The sequence below is a fragment of the Sapajus apella genome, unplaced genomic scaffold (assembly GCF_009761245.1).
Source record: "Sapajus apella isolate SASKATOON/1434 unplaced genomic scaffold, GSC_monkey_1.0 scaffold8, whole genome shotgun sequence".
NCBI lineage: Eukaryota > Metazoa > Chordata > Mammalia > Primates > Cebidae > Sapajus > Sapajus apella.
Genome location: NW_022436948.1, coordinates 46,186,294 through 46,210,872, shown reverse-complemented (window position 1 = coordinate 46,210,872; position 24,579 = coordinate 46,186,294). Strand labels below are relative to the sequence as shown.

General features: G+C 37.1%; 1 protein-coding gene across 2 annotated transcripts in view; it reads right to left on the bottom strand.

Annotated features, from left to right (window-relative positions):
• The window catches only part of ARL6 (ADP ribosylation factor like GTPase 6), a 41,132-nt gene extending 19,980 nt beyond the window's left edge, over window positions 1-21,152 (bottom strand). For both annotated transcript variants that reach the window (XM_032277215.1, XM_032277216.1), the window contains exons 1-4: window positions 20,705-21,152; window positions 17,587-17,735; window positions 1,952-2,013; window positions 1,496-1,564 (exon numbers count right to left, since the gene is read on the bottom strand). In XM_032277215.1, the coding sequence (XP_032133106.1) occupies window positions 1,496-1,564; window positions 1,952-2,013; window positions 17,587-17,709 (254 nt within the window). In that variant the 5' untranslated portion in view covers window positions 17,710-17,735; window positions 20,705-21,152. The remainder of the gene's footprint in view (window positions 1-1,495; window positions 1,565-1,951; window positions 2,014-17,586; window positions 17,736-20,704) is intronic.
• Window positions 21,153-24,579: the final 3,427 nt, after the last annotated feature.

Sequence of the window (24,579 nt, the reverse complement as noted above, 5' to 3'; positions counted from 1 at the left end):
AACCATATTATTCTAGAATTCATAAATTTCTTCCAAAAACAGCATGAAGAAAAAAGGAGTTAAAATCAAATAAAAACAAAGTTCACTTTCCTACTATTTTTTCTCTCTACATATTTTTGTAATAAAAATTAAAGTATTTTTAAAGTAGCTAAACATGTATTTTAAAAGGAATTATTTATTAACTAATTGGAGGAGGAATTTTAAAAATCCTGTATTGACAACTCAGGTTTCCTAAACAAAAAACACATAAAATGCATCTCCCCAAGGAATTTAATGCAGAATACCACACAAACATGCCACTTTTTCTTTTCCAAATTGACCCTGAAGCACTCTCTTTTTTTCCTCTCTCTCAGAAGTCTTCTGTATCTACGATTTAAATAGGCCTTCAGTTTATTAAAGGACTCATTGAAAAAAGAATTTGAATAAATCTCCTCTGGTTCATATCCCAAAAATATATACCTTAAAATGTTTGTTCTCACATTATCAGGAAAGACTTAATGAAAATCTAAATCTTATCTGGTAAATATCACATACCATTTCAAGGCAGAAGTTCATAATGACAAAACAGAGTTTAGTTAAGAGATACTGTTTTAAAGTTTCAGACTCTAAAAGTGAGTTACATTGCTCTTAATGGAGTCTTTTTTAAAATTTTTTTATTTTTGATTTATTTATTTTTTATTGCATTTTAGGTTTTGGGGTACATGTGAAGAACACGCAAGATTGTTGCATAGGTACACACATGGCAGTGAGATTTGCTGCCTAACAGTATTAATAAATTTATTTTAATACCGTATGCAAATCTCCAGAAGGTGTAACACATTTGGGTCCTAGTAACTTGACAGCTATTAGTCTGAAATAAAGTCGTCCCGTGGTTTTGGTGGGGGATTGGCTCCAGGATCCCCTTCAAATACCAAAATCTGCAGAGGCTCAAGTCTCTTATATAAAATGGCTTGGCATTTGCATATAAGAACTATGCAAGTTCTTCCATATTCTTTAAGTCACCCTAGATTACTTATAATACCTAATACAATGCCCACACATCATCTCACTCATGTGCTTTCAATAGAGTAGCTAGTGGATGATAATTTAAGTTTTGCTTTTTGGCACATAACTTCAAGCCATAGTAAATATGGTTACAGAGATGGAAATGGACCAAGTGCCATGTGAATGACGAGGACAAAATAGCAGGGCAGAACAGTGAAACTTCAGCGGAGATGACTTTTGAGCTGATTTTTAAAGCAGGAATACGTTAACCTTAAACTGAAGTGAAGCAGGATAGAATAGGGCATTCAAAACAGAGCGAGGCCACCGTCATGAGGGACCTGAAGCACTGACAAATAATGTGGAGTCTGATGACATGCTTTTTAGATTAGGAAATGTTCGTAAATTATATGGGAAAAAAAAGCCAAACAGCCACATAATTCTTTGGATTTCTAGTCATTATTATTAGTAAAATAAAACCATCTAGTTAAGCAGCATTCACAGATGTACTTACTTATAATAGTGTTCCCAGAGATTTCTGTACCTTCCTTGACCTGACATGTCAAACACCGTAAATGATAAACTACAAAAAGAAGCGAAGCATGACTACATTATAAACTGAAAGCATACCTTTTACTTAAAATTTTAAATTATTTACAATCAAAGAAATTAGCCTTCAAATGCAATATTCAACATGGGACAATTTACAAATAAAAGTTATATGAAATAAATTTATTAATATAAATATGACTTTGCAATAAATAACATAAAACAGATGTTTTCTTTGCTAGTGAAGTTATCAGAGTTTGCCCAAACTCTAAATTCTGAAAAATAAACCAGCCATAGTGGTAGAAACATGTTAATACCTACGAGATTCTGAAACAACAAATGACTTTTCTCTAAGGGTAGGAAGACCTAACACTGTTATTTTTCAATAGCAACTTTTTTGTCAAGGGATAAAGGGGATTACCTGGATGACTTGAATTTCTCGATGCTGAATCCTGTTGTTGGAATGATATCTTGAGATTGAGCCTTTAAGAGAAAAGACAAATTCAGAAATTTACAATCACCAGAGATGAGTTTTTCCTCAAGTTAAAGTATCCAGATTTTCAGTTTGTGAAATCTATCACAATGGAGATTACAGGATTTAACAAAGTTATAATGTTTTCAATAAGATCACTGTGTGTGAATTCTTTACAGAAGTTTAGGGTTTACTAATAATGAATATGCATAATGTTAATTCACAGTTGTGGCTTGTGGCATGTTACCAAGGATATAAAGGTTTTATAAGTTGTTTAATAAGTCACCCTGAGTTCACATGTAGGACTTTCTAATCTTTCAACACATACTTATTGAGTTTATATATGTTCCAGACTGCCCTCATGCGTAGATGGCTCCTGCCTTCATGGAGTTTACAAGCTAGAAGAGGTAAATAGCAATAAAAAACTAAGCAACAGTTGAACACAATTTTGAGCAGAGATAAGTGTAAAAACAAATGATTTGGGGGTGGGAGGCAGGAGAAAGGGTCTGGAAGGTGCACGGAAGAAACGTACGCAGGAAAAGTCTCTGAAGAGTTGACATCTGACCCAGGAGTGAATGATAGGAGGGGAAGAACTGTGACAAGTTATTGACAAAGAACATTCCAGTCGGAGAAATCTGTCAGTGCACAATCCTGAGGAAGGAAGGAACTTGCCACTGAGGAAATGCAGAAAGCATGAATGTCCAAAGCGTGTTGGTTAAGATAAAGAGTGATGTGTTGAGGTAAGAGAGGTAAGGGATTGAAGGCATTGGTAGTAATTCTGTGTGGAGAAGAGATCAAAAGGGGGCTAGAATACAGCAAAGGACATGTTGACAAGTCCCGCTGACAATTAAAATGTATTAGACTAACAATCTAACTTGTTAAATGCCTCCTAGCACTTTCACCAGAAAAACTACTCCTCTGTTTGAATAAAAATATATCCACTTTCTGATCTAGATGCCTAGAAGTCAATATTGACTCCTCCTTTCCCATTCTCTACGTAGTCATTCTCCAAGCTTTTCGGTTCTATCTCACTAACTTAGTTCAGACACTAATTATGTCTTGCTTTGAATTACTATACCAGCCTCCTAACTGCTCCTACTTGGCTCTGCTACCTTGGACAAACTACTTAATTTTTCTAAGCCTGGTTTTCTCAAATGTGAAATATATTATTATTATCATCCTTAACTCATAAAGTTATCATAACTAAATGAGTTAATGGATATAGAATACTCAACACAGTAAATACTCAACAAATTTCTGATATTATTATAATTATATGCTCATTGATTGCAGTCACATTCCTAATTCTTTTTACATTGTCATTATAACTTAAAAAAAATTCTCCTTCAGTTCATCTTGTTGCTTTTAAAAAAAAATAGGTAGAGGGAAAAGTTTTGCCTCGCAATATTACATTCACTCTGGTAGTCTACTTCTGGGAAATTTAAATTCAAGGAAAGACAGAAGCTCAAAATTCAGTGGAGCTTGGTCATCTATACAGTATAGCAATGCGCTGGTAAAAAGGCTCTCCAGAGCTGCCCTTGTTTTGCCTCTCTGAAGTTTGTTTATTTAGCTTTTTCCTTTTCCTTCTATTTGTTCCAAGACCTGATCTAGTTATTTTTCCAAAAATATATTTTTGTTTATGTTAGACAAAATTCATTTCCTGCTACTAAGATTCCTGCCTCATACCTTTGGCTTCCTTCATTTTAGAACAAACTTTGCAATAAGAAGTTTCCTAAGTTTTAATGTTACCCAAACTTCATTATTTTGATTTTAAGGGCGTTAAATGGGCCAATCACATGACAAAATTACCAGCTATTACTATGAAGATAAAGAATCCAATAACAAAATAGGAAGTTAAAGTTTAAAGAAGTCTCAAAAAAATGTATATTAAAATAGTAACCCTGTCTTCAATGAATCATAATTAGAACATTTGCTTAGCCTCCCCACAATCACCTAACTTCTTCACAAACTATTTCCAGAGAAACTTGCTACTTTACTTGTAGAAATGAAATTCATAAGTTTTCTTTTCTTCTCATTACTTCAAAAGTTCTAGTAGAAAGTAATCAGAGAAAGAAACTTCACAAATTCATCAGGATAGAATAAGATACGTGAGCAATTGCTTCCAAACTAAAGTGGAACTCATTTTTCTCTAATGTATTCCAAAAGATAGTTTACAACAGCAATCTCCCTCTGTTCTATCCAACAACAAATACATTTGGTCATTCTGAAAATTGGACAAGAGTGTAGGAATTACAGTCAGCCCTCTGTATCTATAGCTTCTAAATACACAGATTTAACCAACATGAATTGAAAATAACAATTTTTTTTTTTTTTTTTTTTTTTTTGAGACGGAGTTTTGCTCTTGTTACCCAGGCTGGAGTGCAATGGCACGATGTCGGCTCACCGCAACCTCCGCCTCCTGGGTTCAGGCAATTCTCCTGCCTCAGCTTCCTGAGTAGCTGGGATTACAGGCACGCGCCACCATGCCCAGCTAATGTTTTGTATTTTTAGTAGAGACGGGTTTCACCATGTTGACCAGGATGGTCTCGATCTCTTGACCTTGTGATCCACCTGCCTTGGCCTCCCAAAGTGCTGGGATTACAGGCTTGAGCCACCGTGCCCGGCTGAAAATAACAATTTTTAAAAAGGTAACAATACTATTTAACAATAAAAATATTACAAATGTGGAAATAAACACTAATTATACAGTATTTACATTGTATTAAAGTATTAGTAATCTAGAGATGATTTAAGGTATATGGGAGGATGTGCATAAGTTACATGCAAATACTGCACCATTTTATGTAAGGGACTCGAGCATCCACAAGGATTTTGGTATCTGTGGGAGGGTGGAAGCGGGTGGTGGGAATGTGTGTCCCAGAACAAATCTCCTGTGGTTACTGTATTGGTTGAGTGGAACAAAACATTCTGAGACAGCCCAAAGACACACCAACATAAACAGGAACAGAATAAGATTTCTGAGAGAGATCCTATGTGGTTAGTTTCATTAAGTCTGCGAAAAATTATATCCCTGGTGGCATCAATCATAAACCCCTGGCCAAAAATAAAAGTTGAAAAATCATCCATCAATTCATTCACTCAAAGTGCCAAGCATTATTCTATGTATTTGGGATTCACTGCTGAACAAGAGAAAAATCTATGCTCTTTTATAAAAGGAGAAATTGAATAAGCAAGTTGTGAAGTGAATATGCAAGTTATCAACTAAACAATTTTAGATTGTTTTAAATATTAAGAATAAGGGTGGCCAGGCACAGTGGCTCACGCCTGTAATCCCAGCACTTTGGGAGGCTGAAGCAGGTGGATCAACTGAGATCAGGAGTTAGAGACCGGCCTGGCCAACATGGTAAAAATTCATCTCTACTAAAAATACAAATATATTAGCGGGGTGTGGTGGTGTGCGCCTGTAATCCCAACTACTCTGGAGACTGAGGCAGGAGAATCGCTTGAGCCCGGGAGATGGAAGTTGCAATGAGCCAAGACTGCACACAGAGCGAAACCCTGTCTAAAAAAAAAAAAACAAACCCTAAAAAAACAAAACCAGAATAAGGGTAGCATCACCAAAATGAAGTAGATGCAAGAAGCAATCTGGCTTTACTATCTCCCATAGAAACAAAAACAAATATCCAATACTAAGATTAGCACAAGCAACATCCCAAAACTCAACTCTTCAGGTGAGATGATCCCCAGGGCAACAGACAAGTGAAAAACTCTGAGCAGACATGAAAAGAAATAGACTCTTGGAATCATGTTTCCATACTGGAAAAATGATTGAGTCAGATAGCTACCTTTCCCATCATCTTGAGTTCTTCTGCAGGAAAACTGTTTTCTGCTTTAACCCATGGGATCCTGAGGGCTTGAAGGGAGAAAAATCCCTGAGGACAGCTAGTGACAAAGAGAGGAAGCAGACTAGAGACCTCAGCCTTTGAATTTTTTTTTTTTTTTTATGTCAGCCAAAGGAGATGCCAAATTAGAGTGGCTGTTGAGCAGCATTCTGCCCTGGGAGGCATGTTCCACAGGACCCTCAGCCAGAGTCTTAAACGGACAAGGTTTTCTCTTTCTGGCCACTCCCCACAATCCAGAATGGGCAGTTCTTTGAATATTTGTGAGATCTAAGACAAATCTGGCCTTAAGGCTATATTTCATTCTGAAAAGAAGGCAGCGTCCTAAGGTAAAGGACATTCAGTAGGTTAATTATAAAGAAACTCTAAGCAAACATATCCAGGAGAAGTCAAAACAAACTAGAGACTGAAGACTGGAAAATAAATAACTAATCTTTCACTGTGAAGACACATTCACAAGAAAAAACAGCAAACAGGGAACCATGATGTCCCTTAATGAACACAGCAAGTAGCTAGTGACTAACCCTAATGAGATGGCAATGTGTGAGCACTGAGATCAAGAAGTAAAATAGAAAACTCCAAGATAACATAGGAAAATCATTCAAAAATTTATAGGATATATTTAACAGAGAAACAATAATTTTTTTAAAAAAAACAGAGAAGTCTTGGAACTAAGAAATACATGTGCTAAACTGAAAAAAATACATTAGAGGCTCTTAGCAAAATAAATCAAGCAGAAGAATCAGTGAGCTCAAAGACAGGTTTTGGAAAATAAACAGAGAATAAAAGTGCATAATAAAAAGAAATGAAAATACCTACACAATACAAAAAATAACCTCAAAAAAGCAAATCTAAGAATCATTGGTGTTCAAGAAGGAGTTTAGAAAGGGACTGAAAGCTTATTCAAAGAAAAAAATAACAGAAAACTTTCCAAGTTTAAAAAAAATGATATAAATAACCAGTTTCAGAAAGGTGAAATATCACCAAATAGATACAGCTCAAACGAGATTACCCAAAGCCATTCAATGATCAAACTCTCAAGGATAAAAAACGAGACGATCCTAAAAGCAGCAAGAGAAAAGAAGCAAATAAAAGAAAGGAGTTCCAGTTTGTCTGGCAATAGACTTTTCAGCAGAAACCGCACATGCCACGAGGGAGTGAGACAGCACATTCAAAGTGCTGAAACAGAAAAAAAACTTAAAAAAATAAATAAATGAGAATACTGGGCCCAGCAAACCTATCCTTCAAACATGAAAGTCTTTCCCAGGCAAACAAAAGCGGAGGGAATTCATCGCCACCAAAACTGTCTTGAAAGAAATGCTAAAGCGAGTTTTTCAATCTTTATGAAAAGGATGCTAACATGCAAAAAGAATATATTTTAAGGTATAAAGCCCACTGGTAAAAGTCAATAAAATGACAAACTCAGAATACTCTAATAACTGTAATTGTGGTATGTAATCTACTCATATATCTCTAGTATGAAGACTGAAAGACAAAATCTATAAAAAATAATGACAGCAATTTCTTAAGAGATATAAAAAGATGTAAACAGAGAAAACAAAAATTCAAAATGTGGGGAGAATGGAGTTCAAGTGTAGAGTTTTTTAGTTTTTCTTTTGTTTCTTTGTGATCAAAGATAAGCTATGGTATATTTTAAATAACTTGTTGTAAGATTTATTTTGGGCCGGGCGCGGTGGCTCAAGCCTGTAATCCCAGCACTTTGGGAGGCCGAGGCGGGTGGATCACGAGGTCAAGAGATCGAGACCATCCTGGTCAACATGGTGAAACCCCGTCTCTACTAAAAATACAAAAAATTAGCTGGGCATGGTGGCGCGTGCCTGTAATCCCAGCTACTCAGGAGGCTGAGGCAGGAGAATTGCCTGAACCCAGGAGGCGGAGGTTGCAGTGAGCCGAGATCGCGCCATTGCACTCCAGCCTGGGTAACATGAGTGAAACTCCGTCTCAAAAAAAAAAAAAAAAAGATTTATTTCGTAAGCCTCATGGCAACCAAAAGCAAAACTCTATAATAGATACACTGAAAATAAAAAATCCACACACCCAAACACACTACCAGAGAAAAATCACTGTGAGTCTGTCCTGCAGACTCTGGCTGAGTGATGGATATAAGGAATACTGACACAGGTATGCAATCAAAGAGCGCTAGGGGACTGCCCGCAGAGTGAACAGCCTCCATAAGCTGGTGCTGCTTGCTTTTATTCAGTACAGACATAATGCCAAAAGCCTGGAGCCAACACAATCTGTGGGTAATTAACATTTTCGTGTCCCCTCTTGCAGTGAGCAGTCTCCCACGAGGGTGATCACAGGTCAGTTTCCGGACAACATAAATAAACAAGCCTATTTAGATAAACTCCCCTGCATTCCCTTGTACCTACTTCTCACCCTTTGCCTCAGGGTAAGAGACCAGCTGCCTTCAGCTTACTCTACATCGAAGCTTTGCAAAGCCTTCTGACCTTTCAAAAGGCCTGCTTCTTTCCCTATAGTTTCTTCTACCACTCTGACCAATCCCCAACAAATCACTTAGCCACAAAGAAAAATCACTTAACTATATCCTTAAGAAAGGAAGAAACGAAGAAAGGAAAAGAAGAGCTACAAGGCAACCAGAGAAAAATGAACTAAATGGCAACAGTAAGTCGTTACCTATCAGTAACAGTATTAAATGTAAATCAACTACATTCTTCAATTAGAAGACACAGAGTGGCTGAATGGATTAAAAAAAGAAGACCCAACTATGTGCTTTCAACAAAAAACTCGCCTCATCTATAAAAACACACATAGGCTGAAAACAAAATGGATAAAGACATTCTACGTAAATGGAAACCAACAAAGAGCAGGAGTAGCTATACTTATGTCAGATAAAACAGATTACAAGTCAAGGACTGTAAAAAGAGACAAACAAAACTTCTGTATCAGGACAAAGGAGTAAATTCAGAATGAGAATATAGCAACTGTAAATATATGTGCCTTCAACATGAAAACACTGTAATATATCAAGCCAACATTAATAGAGCTAAAAAGGGTAAGAGAGACTGTAAGACAGTAACAGGAGAGGACTTCAACATTCCCATTCTCGGTAATAGGCAGATCATTCAGACATCATCAACAATCCCAGCTAAACGAAACTAGACCAAATGGACCTAGTAAACATTTATAGAACATTCCATCCAACAGCTGCAGAATACACATTATCCTCATCATCAAATGAAACATTCTCCAAAATAGATCATATGTTAGGCAACAAAACAAATCTCAACAAATTTTAAAAGGTAGCGATCTATCAAGTATCTTTTCTAACCACAATGGAATAAAACTAGAAATCAATAATAAGAGGAACTTTGGAAACTATAAAAACACATGGAAGTTAACATGCTTCCTAATATTCAATGGGTGAATGAAGAAATTAAGAAGGAAATTCTAAAGTTCTTTGTGATGGCTCATACTGTGTGTCAACTTGATTTTGGACTGAAGGATGCAAAGTATTGATCCTGGATGTGTCTGTGAGGGTGCTGCCAAAGGAGATTAATATTTGAGTCAATGGGCTGGGAAAGGCAGACACATCCTGCATCTGGGTGGGCACAATCTAATCAGCTGTCAGTGTGGCCACAATACATAAAGCAGGCAGAAAAATGTGAAAATGCTAGACTGGCTTAGCCTCCCAGCCTACATCTTTCTCCTATGGTGGATGCTTCCTGCCCTTGAACATCAGAATCCAAATTCATCAGTTTTGGGACTTGGATTGGTTTCCTTTTTCCTCAGCTTGCAGACGGTGTATTGTGGGGGTTTGTGATTATGTGAGTTTATTCTTTTTTTTTTTTTTTTTTTTTTTGAGACGGAGTTTCGCTCTTGTTACCCAGGCTGGAGTGCAATGGCGTGATCTCGGCTCACTGCAACCTCCACCTCCTGAGTTCAAGCAATTCTCCTGCCTCAGCCTCCCGAGTAGCTGGGACTACAGGTGTGTGCCACCATGCCCAGCTAATTTTTGTATTTTTAGTAGAGACGGGGTTTCACCATGTTGACCAGGATGGTCTCGATCTCTTGACCTCGTGATCCACCCGCCTCGGCCTCCCAAAGTGCTGGGATTACAGGCGTGAGCCACCGCGCCCGGCGAGTTAATTCTTATTAACAGATTTCCCTTTATAAATACATACATATACACACACACACGCACACACACACACACACACACACACATATATGTATATAGGTTCTTAAAGGACACATACACACACACACACATACACATATATATGGGAGTCTATAATAGGATATATATATTCTATTAGTTCTGTCCCTCTACAGAACCCTGACTAGTATAGATTATGGTGCCAGGAGTGGTCCTAGAGGAACAGAATATTAAGAATGGAGTTCTTTTGCTGGTTTGGGGGTTTCTGGAGTTGGCTGCTTAATACGATTAGACCCCAAAATGCTAAGGACTCTACTTTTAATAGTATGGTGAACACTGATAGTCCTTGGTATGAACTGTTAAGAGAGTTATGTAAAATAAATGCATTAGACACTCCTGATTCACTGCTCGGGAGAGGCATGGAGTTTAGTGACTCTATAAATGATACCTTTTACTATATTTGGAGAACCAAGGAACATAATCAAGTTGGTTGGCTGCTCCTATGTTCACTGGACAAAGTAATCAAAGAAAATTATGAATTCAGGGATTGCAACTTCTGGCTTCAGAAGCAGATACTGAACCTTCAATCTGCTAAGATTGTCCTGAGTGAGAGTCTTATGTCCTGTAGAGAAAGAGCTAAACTTATAGAAAAACAGACACAAGCTCTTATCATGAGAATGGCTAACCTGCCCCAAAAGTGCATGCACAGCCTCGCCAGGTGTCTACTGTTCAAGTGAGGGTACTGATTGGAAAAGAATGGCACCCTGCAACTTGGAATGGGGCCGTGTGGCAGGACCCTGATGACGCTGAGGACGCTGCGCTTGTAAACTCTGATGAAACTTTAGGTCGGAAGAAACAACTTCACTACCCCAGTAGTGGCAACATCCCCTCCCTGAGCCGCACTACCACTAGCCTTTCCACCTTTATCTGATGAGACAAACCGAGCACTGCCTAAGACAACAGTGATGGCCTCCCCTGAGGCAGTTGCCAGGCAAGACAATGTTGATTCTCCTCAGGAGCCACCACCAATACCCCTGTTTGCTTCTAGACCTATAACTAAAGTCCCAGTGGGCCCCTAGAGATGAGGTTGAGAGTTTGACCCACGAGGAGGTGTGCAACACGAGAAAGGAACTGCTTGAGTTTTCTGGTGTATATGAACAGAGATCTGGAGAACAGGCATGGGAGTGGATATTAAGGGTGTGGAATAAAGTGGAAGGAAAGCAGAGTTGGATCAGGCTGAATTTATTGATTTGGGCCCCTTAAGTAAGGATTCTACATTTAATATTCCAGCTTAGGGAGTTAAAAAAGGTTCTAATAGTATTTGCTTGGTCAGCAGAAATGTGGATTAAAACATGGCCAACTGTGAGCAAGTTGGAAATGCCTGATCTCCCTTGGTTTAATTTAGAGGAAGGGATCCCAAGGCTTAGGGAGATTGGGATGGTGGAGTGGATTAGTCACTTTAGGCTTACTCATCCCAGCTGGGAGGGTCCAGAAGATATACCCTTGACCAATGCTTTGTGAAACAGATTTTTGAGGGCAGCACCTACATCTTTGAAGAGCCCTGTAATTGCTCTTCTCTGTATGTCAGATTTAACAGTGGAAGCAGAACCATTTACCATCACTCCTAGTGATCCATTAGCAAAATTTTTGCTTTCTGTTCCCATGACATTATGTACAGCTGGCTTAGAGGTCTTAGTTACAGAGGGGGAATGCTGCCACAAGGAGACACAACAACAGTTCCATTCAATTGGAAGTTAAGACTACCACCTGGACATTTTGGGCTCCTCTTACTTTTAAGTCAACAGGCTAAGAAGGGCGTTTGTTGGCTGGGGTGACTGACTGGGACTATCATGATGAAATCAGATTATTACTCCACAACAGAAGTAAGGAAGAGAATGTATGGAATACAGGAGGTGCATTAGGGTGTCTCTTTGTATTATCATGACCTGTGATTAAGGTCAATGAGAAAATACAGCAGCCCAATCCAGGCAGGACTACAAATGAACCAGATTCTTCAGGAATGAAGGTTTGGGTCACTGCACCAGGAAAAAAACCCATGACCTGCTGAGGTGCTTGCTGAAGGCAAAAGGAATACAGAATAGGTAGTAGAAGAAGGTGGTCATCCATACCAGTTATGACCACATGACCGGTAGTAGAAGAAAGCAGTCATCCATACCAGTTATGACCACATGACCAGCAGTAGAAGAAAGCAGTCATCCATACCAGGTATGATCAAGTGACCGGTAGTAGAAGAAAGCAGTCATCCATACCAGTTATGACCACGTGACCGGTAGTAGAAGAAGGCAGTCATCCATACCAGTTATGACCATGTGACCAGTTACAGACACGAGGACTGTAATTGTCATGAATATTTCCTCCTTTTGTTAAAAACATGTTTGTGCATGCATACACTTCTTCTAAGAAAATACCTTCATTGTATTTCCTTTTTCCTTTATCATGTGACATTAAGATTTATTGACTTCCTATCAGCATTTAAGTATTGTTAACTTTATGTCAAAGCATTTGGGTTGGGGATTGGTATATTTCCGGTTGTATGAAGGATAGCTGTATTATGTTAAGTGTAATTATGACCTTATTATTGTCTTCATTAGAAGATTATGTATGATCTAAGGAGATGTGTATTGACAAAGGGTGAACTTGTAATGGCTAATACTGAGTGTCAATTTGATTAGATTGAAGGATGCAAAGTAATGATCCTGGTGTCTGTGAGTGTGCTGCCAAAGAAAATTAACATTTGAGTCAGTGGGCTGGGAAAGGCAGACTCATCTTTAATCTGGCTGGATATCATCTAATCAGCTGCCAACGTGGCCAGAATATATAAAGCAGGCAGAAAAATGTGAAAAGGTGAGACTAGCTTAGCTCCCAGCCTACATCTTTCTCTCATGCTAGACGTTTGTTGCCCTTGAACATAGGACTCCAAGCTCTTTAGTTTTGGGACTCAGACTGGCTTCCTTGCTCCTCAGCCTGCAGAAGGACTATTGTGGGGCCTTGTGATCGTGTGAGTTAATACTACATATTAAACTCCCTTCTATATATATTTATCCTACTAGTTCAGTCACTCTAGAGAACCCTAATACATTCTTAAAACAAATGAAAAGGGAAATACAACATACCAAAATCTATGGATACTGCAAAATCAGCACTAAATAAGAAGCTTATAGCAATAAACACATACATGAAAAAAGTAGCAAGACTTCAAATAACCCAATGATGCATCTTGAGAAACTAGAAAAGAACAAATCAAATCCAAAATTAGTAGAAGGAAAGAAATAAAGACCATAACAAAACTTAATGAAATTGAGACCAAAAATACATAAAAGATCAAAGAATCAAAATGTCATTTTTTTGAAAATATAAAAAAAATTAAGACAATATTAGCTAAACTAGGGAAAAAAATGAAAGAAGATCCAAATAAATGAAATTAGAACTTAAGAACAAGATATAACAACTGATACCACAGAAATACAAGGGATTATTAGAGATTATTATGAACAACTACGTGCCAACAAATTGGAAAACTTAGAAGTGGATAAATTCCTGGACACATTTAACCTACTGAGATTGAATCACGGAAAAGTAAAATACCTGAGCAGACCAATAATGAATAAGGAGATCAAAACATTAATAAAAAGTCTCCCATTAAAGAAAATATCAGGACCTGATGGAATTATGGAATTCTACCAAACATGTAAAACACAAATACTAATTCAACTCAAACTATCCCAAAAGTTAAAGAGAAAAAAACACTTCCAAAGTCATCTTACAAAGCTGGCATTAATCCGACACTGAAACCAGTCAGGAACCCAATTAAAAAGAAAACTACAGGCCAATATCCCTGAAGAACACAGATGCAAAAATCTTCTACAAAATGCTAGCAAACTGAATCCAACAACCTATTAAAAAGTTCATTCACCATGATTAAGTAGGATTTATTCCAGGGATGCAAGGATGGTTCAACATACACAAATCAATATATGTGCCCATAACATTAACAATATCAAGGACAAAACTTGAAAAAATTCATCATTTCTTTATGACAAAAATCCTCAACAAATTGGATTAGAAGACATATACCTCAAAACAATAAAGGCCACATAAATGACAAAGCCATAGCTAATATACTGGTAGAGCTAATATACTGAAAGGAGAAAAACTGAAAGCCTTTCTTCTAAACCTGGAACAAGACAAGGATGCTCATTTTCACCACTTTTACTCAAAAACAATACTAGAAGTTCTAGCCAGAGCTATTAGGCAAAAGAAATGAAGGTCATCAGCATAGGAAAGAAAAAGGTCAAATTATCCTTGTTTGCAGATTCTATGAACTTATATTTGGAAAAACCTAACGACTTTACCAAAAATACTGTTAGAACTGATAAACAGATTCAGTTAAGTTTCAGGATATGAAAGTCTACATGTAAAAATCAGTAGCATTTATATACACCAAGAGTAAACAATCTGAAAATGAAATCAAGAAAGTAATCCCATATATGATAGCTATAAAATATAAAATACTTAAGAATAATCCAAACAAAGAAGCCAAAGATCTCTATAATTAAAACTATAACATACTGATAAAAGAAATTGAAGAGGACACAAAAACATGATAAGCTATTCTGTCTATGTTCATGGACTGAAAGAATTATCACTGTTAAAATATCTATACTACCTGAAGAGATTAACAGAGTCGATGCAATCCCTATCAAAATATCAATAACATTCACAGAAATAGAAAAAGAATCCTAAAATTTATATGAAAACATATAAGACCCCAAATAGCCAAAATAATCCTGAGCAAAAAGAACAAATGGAGGTACCACACTATCTGACTTCAAACTACACTACAAACCCATGATAACCAAAACAGCATAGTTCTGGCATAAACACACACACACAGATAGATCAACAGAACAGAACAGAGAAGCCAGAAATAAATCCATGTATTTACAGCCAACTCATTTTCCAAAAAGACATCCAAGAACCTACATTGGGAAGAGGATAGTATTATGATGCTGGAATACTGGATAACCACATGCAGAAGACTGAAACTAGGCCCCTATCTCCCACCACATAGAAAAGTCAAATCAAAATGCATTAAAGACCCAATATTATAAAAGTACTAGAAGAAAACATGGAAAAAATGCTTCAGGACAAGCAACAGAAGCAAAAATAGATAAATGGGACTATATCAAGCTACAGAGCTTCTACACAGCAAAGCAAACAGTCAACAAAGTGAGGAGACAACCTATAGAATTACAGAAAATATTTACATAATATCATAATATCGACTCAACAAAGAATTAATAACCAGAATATAGAAGGAACTAAATTTAGTAGCAAGAAAAAAAAAACAACACAAAAGATCTGATTTAAAAAAATGCATAAAAGATCTGAATAGACATTTCCCAAAAGAATACAGACAAAATGGCCAACAGGCATATGAAAAAATGCTCACCATCATTAATCATCAGGAAAATATACCTCAAAACTGCAATGAGATATTATTTCACCCCAGTTAAAATGGTCTTTATCAAGAAAGACAAGAAAACAATGAATGCTGGAAGAGAAGTGTGGAAAAGGGGAAACTCTCGTGGATTGTTGGTGGGAATGCAAATTAGTACAGCCACTATAGAAAACAGTAAGGCATTTCCTCATGAAACGAAAAACAGAACTACCATATGATCCAGCAAACCCACTGTTGGGTATATATCCAAAAAAAAGAAATCGATGTATCAAAGAGATACCTGAACTCCCAAGTTTATAGCACCCCATTCACAATAGCCAAGATGTGGAATTAATTTTTGCCTATCAATGGATGTATGGGTAATAAAAATTTGGTACATATACACAATGGAATATTCTTCAGCTATCAAAAAAAGACTGAAATCCTGTCATTTGCAGCAATATGGATGGAACTGAAGGTCATTATGTTAAGTGAAATAAGCCAGGTCTGGAAAGATAAATATCATATGTTCTCAGTCATTTGTGGGATCTAAAAAAGTAGATCTCACAGAGATACAGAGTAGGTGGTTACCAGAGGCTGGGTGGGAAAGGTAGCAGGGAGAGAGGGATGAAGAGAGGTTCATCAATGGGTATAAAAAAACAGTCAGATAAAGGAATAAGATTTAGTGTTTGATAATTCAATAGGGTGACTATAGTTAGCAACAATTTACTGTATATTTCAAAACAGGTAGAAAAGAAGAATTAGAATATTCTGAACATATAAAAAAGATAAATGTTTAAGGTGATAGATACCCCAATGACTCTGATTTGATTATTATGCATTGCGTGCATGTATCAAGCTATCACATGTAACCCCTAAATCTGTACAACTATTATATATCAATAAAAAATGATATGGAAACTGGATGATGTGACAATGAGAGTATGCATGCTGGGGAGTGGAATAAAGATTGAAAAAATTTAAAAAATGTATATAGACTTTATCTCTAAAAAAAAAATTACAGCTAAGATTAGATTCTTGAAAAAGATGAGTTAAAATGTCTTCACTCTCTCCCTATTAAGTTTAGAAATGCCAGCAACCTCAGTACATTAACAATAAATAAACACGAAGACAACTTAATATGAAAAACTTGTTTGTGTCCAGGAAAGAACTACTTATCTAGAAACTGATTTTATTCACAAAAAAGGAGACAATTTTACTATAAAATGAGATGTGCACTATTTTTTTGCAAGGTCAGAGCATTGTGGATTTCTATAATTATTTTATTTAATTCCTTAAAAATAATGTTCTAGTAGTGGATATAAGGTTACAAGAAACTCTTCTCGAGCTTGGTACAGGAAGGAAGCAAGTGTTATATATCTATACCTATACCTGAAAGACAAAGGTTTGGAATCCTTTAGGAAATCCTATTTCAAGTGGCTCCTTGGCTGTTACTATTACCATTAAAAAAGAAAAAGAAAAAAAAAAAAAAAAAAGCAAAGTAAATCACTTCTCTCTCAGGACCTGGAGGTTAATTCTTCTGATAAGACAGGATAGTTGCCTAAACATGAAGGCTTAGGAACTGGTGCCAGAAATTAGGAAACCACTATTAGATAGGCTTTCTTTATAGGCAGCAGACCTTAATTTTAACTCACACATTACATGTTAAATGTGGTAGCTTTGACTATTTTTCAGTTATTACAGTATGGCCTTACACTTGCTGCTTAAAATCATCTTGCTTACTATTGCTATATGCACACCACACATTTAAGAACTGTCTAATTATACACAGAACCTATAAAAATGCTTCACCTTCCTCTTTGTTTTGCTCCTCCTGAAAGGAGGAAACTAAAAAGAAGGCAATGAAATCTAAAAGCAAAATCAGTCAATTTGTGAAGATCTTTGGAAAAGAAAGACATTTAAAAATAATATTCCAGTTTAATAATCGAGATTTACCATATAAATACACTACAAATTATGGCCGAGGACACTAGAAGGTACTGAAAGGTTAACAGACTGTCGTAACATGATTATATGCGGTTATAACGTCATACAACGTAATTCTGCACATTACCTTTCTTTAGGGCAGAAAAGACATAAAACATCTAACAAAGATACTTACATTTGAAGGTTTAAGTTTGTTAATGATCGTTGTTTTGCCACTATTATCTAGCCCAAGGCACAAAACGTGAACCTCCTTCTTCTTCAGGCCGAGCAAGACTGAAAGTCTGTCTAGCAATCCCATAATGCGATTCAATATTTAGAAACCAGCTGCAAGTAAGAAAAAATAGTATATTACCCAAAGGCACCTTAAGTTATAGAAAATATTTGTATGTGTATTTTTAAAAAGTAATAATTTAAATACACATAATAGTAGTGTGAAAACTACGTCAATGTAGCTTTGCACTTAGTAAACAGAGTATAAGCTGATTACCAGAAAGGAGCCTTAACTGATACGCAGACTTGCAGCTTATAACAGGTGGCAACACAGGCAATGGCTTTGAAATAACAGCATTTCTCTCTGTGATTTATAATATTTAAGAAGAAAACATGGTTAGCCTCAGTATCATTTGGAGTCTGCCAATTGTGACACTTGAAAGTATGGAAGAATTAGGCTGTAGCCTTTCCAGACAATCTGAAACAATGAATGGGCAATGAGGTTCATATAGTCTGATGCTGAAACTTAGAAGGCAGAAGGCAGATCAGAAAAGCAGAGAAAAACTGAGATTTTGGTTACATCATTTGAGCCACTGGTTAAATCTTTGTCAGAAGCCACCGCCATTGTTTATTTTGCAATAACGTGAAGTTACAACAAATTCACTGTTTTTGTCTGCTTGCTTGGTTATTTCCAGTTTAAGTAGGGTTTTCTGTTAGCAGAAGCAAAGAATCCTGATATTATACTTATCCTTATTTCCTCTTATTCTTTACATATATCTTTGTAAGTCACCACAAATCCCTCTGTGAAGAAAGTTATGCATAAATACACACATTCAGTTTATTGAACCTTACTAAATATCTGTTTTTTTTAACTGTTACTTATCTGAAACATCTTACTAAGTGCTATTTTAAAAGAACTTTATCATATTCACAGAAGAAAGTAAATACTGATTGTAGATTTTAATTTTTAAAAATATCTTAAAAATTTATTTGTTAACTTGTCCCTAAAGTGTTCATTTAGCTTGTTCTATTGATTCTTTGAAAAAAAAATCTTTCTAATGCAAACTTACAAAAAAAAACCTCTATCAGCAGTCTAAAAATAGAAGTATTTGGAAGTCAAATAAAACTGCTGTGTACCTACGACTTGCTATGTGGTAACTTTACGGCTGTTTATATTCATCTAAGGTACTGTTAAATTTACACTTCAGGTCTCTAAACTAAACTTTTCGAAGGAGTTCACTTTGGGTCCACTGCTCCCCAAATCTTTACTTTGTGGTAGGAGGACAGGGAGATCCCTTTTTCCAACCCCCAACTGCTGCAGGAACTGCTAGAATACATCTGTGTACTGTTGTACTACTTACCAACGGTCACTTTCACAGTTCTCTAAATATTTTTATTGTCATTAAATTCACTTATTCTCATCTCCATCTAAGGTTGCATAAGCAACCTGTCATATAACAGTTTCTTCAATACTTTTTATTTCATACAATTTCAGGCAAGGTCACATCTTGAAGGATGTGAGGCGGTAGCAACTTTATCAATAAGAGGCTTCCAAGACAACAATATCTAAAAGGAGGTTGCATAGTCAACATTTTGCTCAGACCTTTTGGGAGATGACTATGGTTAGAAATTTCAAAACTGAATTTCAGTGATGTGCAGAGAAGAGATGGTACAGTACCATACCAAATGGTGAGGCCTGTAACAGAACCACGTTTGTCTTTCCCCAGCGATGAGTTTGACCTTAGGTACTTCCATTTGTGCCACTTCAATCTACTTTTCTCCTTGTATTAGAGATTCAAATCTTATTCATCCATTTCTTTAAATCTCGGCTTAAGGATCAGCATTTGTAGAATCTATTTTAAATTAACCTTCTGATGTCATGAAGCAATTCACACAGACCATCTGAATTCAAAGTAAATTTGCTATTACTCACTTTATTTACTGAGTAAACGTATTGATATAAATGCTTATATCTTGTTTTTCATTTCATACAATTTGGAACATATTTTAAGAAAATATGATCACTTCTCACATTTTTCCCGTCTAAGCATCTATTATAAAGTACTGAGTGTTTAAAGACTGATGCTTGAATATTCGTTTTTCACAGTACCTTGTATTGAGACTTTCCATCACTTTTCCATGAATTACCAAACACTTGATACTTGTTACTGAAGTATTTTGGGACACACAATTTAGGAGAGAAGGCAGTTTTTCTAAAAGAGGTAATCACATTTATTGAAGTTGCTTTATAAACAACTATCATGGAGCCTTTAAACTTCTACGTTTCTAATAGTTATAACTTTCCTTCCATAAGTTGACTTTCTGCATACATAAATTAATAAAAGATAATTCAAGCCACTCAACATTTATTTATCATGTCTTAAGTGTACAGTGAGAGATACAATTGTTTTCTGCAGCTTTCTACTCCAATAGCCATGATTCTCAACCCTGGCTTTCAGAATAAAGTTCAAACTTCCAAGCATAGCTTTTAAGGTTGTTCACAATCTGGCTGCAATCTTCTTTTCTTGTTTTTTATCTTACTGAACCTTCTCTTTGCACACCAGCCAAACTCTCTTGGCTATTGTCTGACAGACTGTTGCCTAAAGGATTACATGTTGTCAAAGAAGTCCAGAAGAATTAGGATGTTATCCACAGTTAACAGCTTAGAGGGTAAGCTGCAGAGACAGAGTGGTAGCCCAGAGAAAACACCACGAATGATACTTAGCAAGCTCTACAAAGTGTTTGTTGATTGAAATGCTACCTACTCTTATTACCCAAAATAAATGTTCTTATTCGGCTTTCAGTTTTTGAGGATGGAATTTAAATTACACTTACACAAACACACACCCGAAATACAGGTGTCTAAGTTGGGCATTGTTAAAACCCACCAACCAAACAAACATTAGTCCAAACCAGTTTAGTACGTTTTCTAGGGCCTCTATTACTCACCTTCTTTTCTACTTCTTATAGATTATCAACAACTACGCGCGTGAAGTCAGAAACATGGGAAAGGCGAAAGAGGAATTCTAAAACTGACGGGGCAGAGGGTGGCTCTGCTTTAAAAACCGGGGTTGGGGAGATACCTGGTTTTTGAGGTGAGACCGGCGGGCGCAGGAGCTGGTAACAGGAACGGAAGCACTCGTAACGGTCTCTGGGATGGAAATTTGGTGAGAGGGTCCCTCAGCCTTCTTCTCTATGCCTACATAGGAAGGACGTCTGGTAATGAGCAAAGCCTCCTCCACAAGTTGGGAAAACCCGCAGCCGCTGCAGCAGCCTGTGCATCAGTGGCTGAGCAGGCGCCTTGGCATGCACCGTTCCCTTGGCAACAGGAGCTTCTTCCGGTACTGAAGCCACGCCTCTCCGGGGTCTTGGCGAGTCAGCCGTAGTGCTGTCGCTTCTGGGAATGAAGAGCTCCGGGAAAAGGCCAGAGGCCCGCGGAGGAACTATACTTTAAAGAAACGTGTGCGCAGAGGTGGCAGGGTGAGCCGCCGATTTCCTGCGAGGAGCCTTGCGGTTCCCGGAGAAGCATGCTGGGAGTTGTAGGCGCACGCACAGCTTTCTGGGAAGCGTGGGACGTTCGCGTGCGCTGCGTGTGCGTCGCGCGGCGCCGGTCTCACTGGGGATGCCGGAGGCTGGCGGCCTGTGTGGCGCGGAGAGCATCGTGACCGGGCACCGGCGCAGCGTAGCGGCAACGACTGCAAGACGCGACTTCCCCTCCTGCGGCAAGATGTGCGCCGGAGTTGCCCGGCTGCCCGTCGTACCGACTCTCCTCTGGGCTCTGCTAGGCCTCCCCGTGAGTCCCGGAGAAGTGAAACTGCGAACATGGCAAGATGGAGGGGAGAGCTGGCGTCAGAAGTGAAGGCGTTGCTCGGCTGAGAAAGCGTAGCCTGCCCCAGGCCGCTGAGCTGGCTGGTGTGCGCAAGAGGTTGCCGCCAGGCGTAATCTCCTGTGAGTGGATTACAGTCTCCAGAATCACATCGGCAGGTGGTCCGGAAAGGCGTCAATAGTCAATAAAGTTGGCCGCCTTCTTAAACGGCACCTGGATTTTCTAGTCATAGTCACAAATTATCTTCAAGTAGAAAATATTTAGCCATACTTTCCCCCACATCTTTTATTACTCCGTTTTCCAAAGGACACATTACAGATGCAGTCATTTTAATAAGGGTCTAGCCTTTCAATCTGCCCAACCCCACTAGCCTCACCCCCAGTGAATCATCCTCGTGATGTTCTTCAAATAGGGGTTTTATCTCTTCTTTTTGTTTTTTGGTTTGCTTTGGGTGTAGGATTTCCTCCCTTCTCCCTCCGCCCCTCTCCCAGACCCTTTTCAACTAGCATTATGTTTACTACAGTACCCGTTCTTTGGCCTGTTGATTTATTTGACCTATTAAATAGACAAGGAGCGTGCAAAAGGAGACTAGAAGGAATTCTGTCAAAGGAAGATGGTAGAGGCGAGGGTTGTAAGCACGTGATTATGGGGCGATTTATCTTTTGTCACTTGCCCAAATTTCCAGATGTGATTGTCATTTTTACAGTGAAAAAACAAAAGCGGTTCTGGGTTAGTGATTGTTGTTGAAAGACAAAAACAAAACTAAAAAAGACCGTATAGATGTATATCAACATATAAATGCCCTTGTAAAAATGGTGTATGAAAATACATTATTTCCTACTCTGTGGTCTTAAGCCAATTTACCCTTCTCTGTGCTTCTATCCTCACCTTCAAAAATTTAGTATTCATCTTATCTGGTAGTTCTGAGTATTAAAGAGTAACAAATACAAATGTTTGGCACATATTTATTGTTCAATAAATAATGTCCTGTCTTCTTCTGTCATGAATTTTTATTATATAAACAAAATTGACCCAAAACCTAGCTGTCGTGGTTCTTTAACTTCTGAACTTCTGATCCTGAATGCATTGACAGGGAGGTTTTGATCACTTTTCTGTGTGCCTGGGTGTTGTGACTCATTTTTAAGAGATGGAAGCTAATGTGCTTATAGCCAGAATATAACATTTTTTTTCTTAGAGATAGGCAGATATATTATATTTCAGAAAACTTTCATGGGCAAACTCAAATTTTGCTGCCTGGAGCTGATATTTTCTTCCTGTAGGTTAAGTTCGTCTCTTTTGGCTTAGTACAAAACATTTGGTGAAGAGCATCCAACTTTTCAGGAAACCAAGGCAGATAGATAATTCTTTTACAAAATTGTAGCTAGTCAAATAGTTATCTTAGATAAGGATAGTTGATAGATGGCTTATTATTAGAGGTAAGTGTTATGAAATATAACCGTTTATTCAAATAATCTGGAAAAATGTCAGCCTTGAAAATGTTAACCTTAAAAAAACATAAAGGCCACTGGGTGCGGTGGCTCACACCTGTAATCCCAACACTTTGGTAGGCTGAGACGGGAGTATCTCTGGAGGCCAGAGGTTGGAAACACCATCTCTATTAAAAATAATCATGTGATAGACAGTTCCAAATTGATCTGAGAAGAGTTTATGCTAATTTGTACTCCATCAACAGTGAATTAGTGAGCCTATTTTCCCACACTTTCCAAAAAATGTGGAATTTTACAACAAAATACATATGACTAAAGAGAGGATTATTTTAAAACTTGATTTATTACATCTCTGTAATTGTGAGGAGATGAGAAATGTTATCTTTGTTGGGGGGGGAAGTTGGGAGAGAGAAAATAGAGTCCCCTTTAAATGAGAGATTTAGGTCTGTTGGGTTTGACTTGGCAAAATTTTCAAAAATCATTTGACTTTGGATGTAGCTCAAATATGGACTGTCGTATGTAGATGGTATACTGTTGCAATTGCTCAATTTTGTCCTCAGAAAACTAAGATTGCATATGAAATGTTTAAAACTCTTTGTGGAAATAAAATAAAAAAAATCGTGGTTGAATCTGCTGTTTGAATCTGCTGTTCTGGTGCTTTGTCAGCTGAAACTCAGGAGTACATTCAGAGGCTCATATACACTTGTTCCACTTGATTTAAGAAGTTTGACTATTCATTTTATTATGACAATGACAAGCTCTAAAAATGCTACGTGATTTTCTTAAAGCTACTTAACTGTAACAGAAGAGAATTTTAGGCACTTTCTTACCACTTTTAATTTCATACTGGCTTTTAGAACTGTAGTAAGAAAATTATAAAAAAGAAAAAAGATACAATGAATACAGCACTGTTCTGATTAATTCAGGATACTTATAGTGTTATTTTCTCACCAGCAACTTTTAAAAGAATATATCCATCTCAAAAAAAAAAGAATATAAATAATCCCTGATTTATAACTTAGTGCAAGTTTTTGGTATAAACCTTGGTCTAAAGCCATGTTTCAATAGTTGATGTTATGTGTACCTTTTTTTCATCTGCAATTTTTGTGCAGTACTGCCTCTGCAAGGAACACTTTACTTGAATCTCACAAAATATTTTCCAATATAAAAATCACTACAAAAATATGTACCAGTTTTTTAATAGTGATTTCTGTGAACTTATGTCTAAACCTAATGACATTATTTCAAAAAATTACAACTATGATATTGCATCCATAATTACTAAATTATCTAAAGAACATCCAGGTTTATTAGATCAAAAAATAAATTGCTTTAAGTCTGCATAAATACACAATACAAAAAAGTCACAAATTCAACCACCAAAACTGTAACTTTTATTTGCCAATAGATATTTTAATAAACGGCTTACTCCATCTGTAAGACCCTGATAATGCCTCTTAGGAAATCATAGAAAAATAAAATACAATAATTAGTAATTTGTACGTTGTACAAAAATCTTACTATGTTGCTCAGCAGGTAGTTTGCTAAACACCATATTCTTTCAGCAAATAGATGATATATGTTATGCAAGTCACCACAAACAACCCCTCATATTGAGAGCTGAGCATTCTATAACACTATTAACTTGTAAGCATGCCAGCACATGAAAATTTACATGGAACAT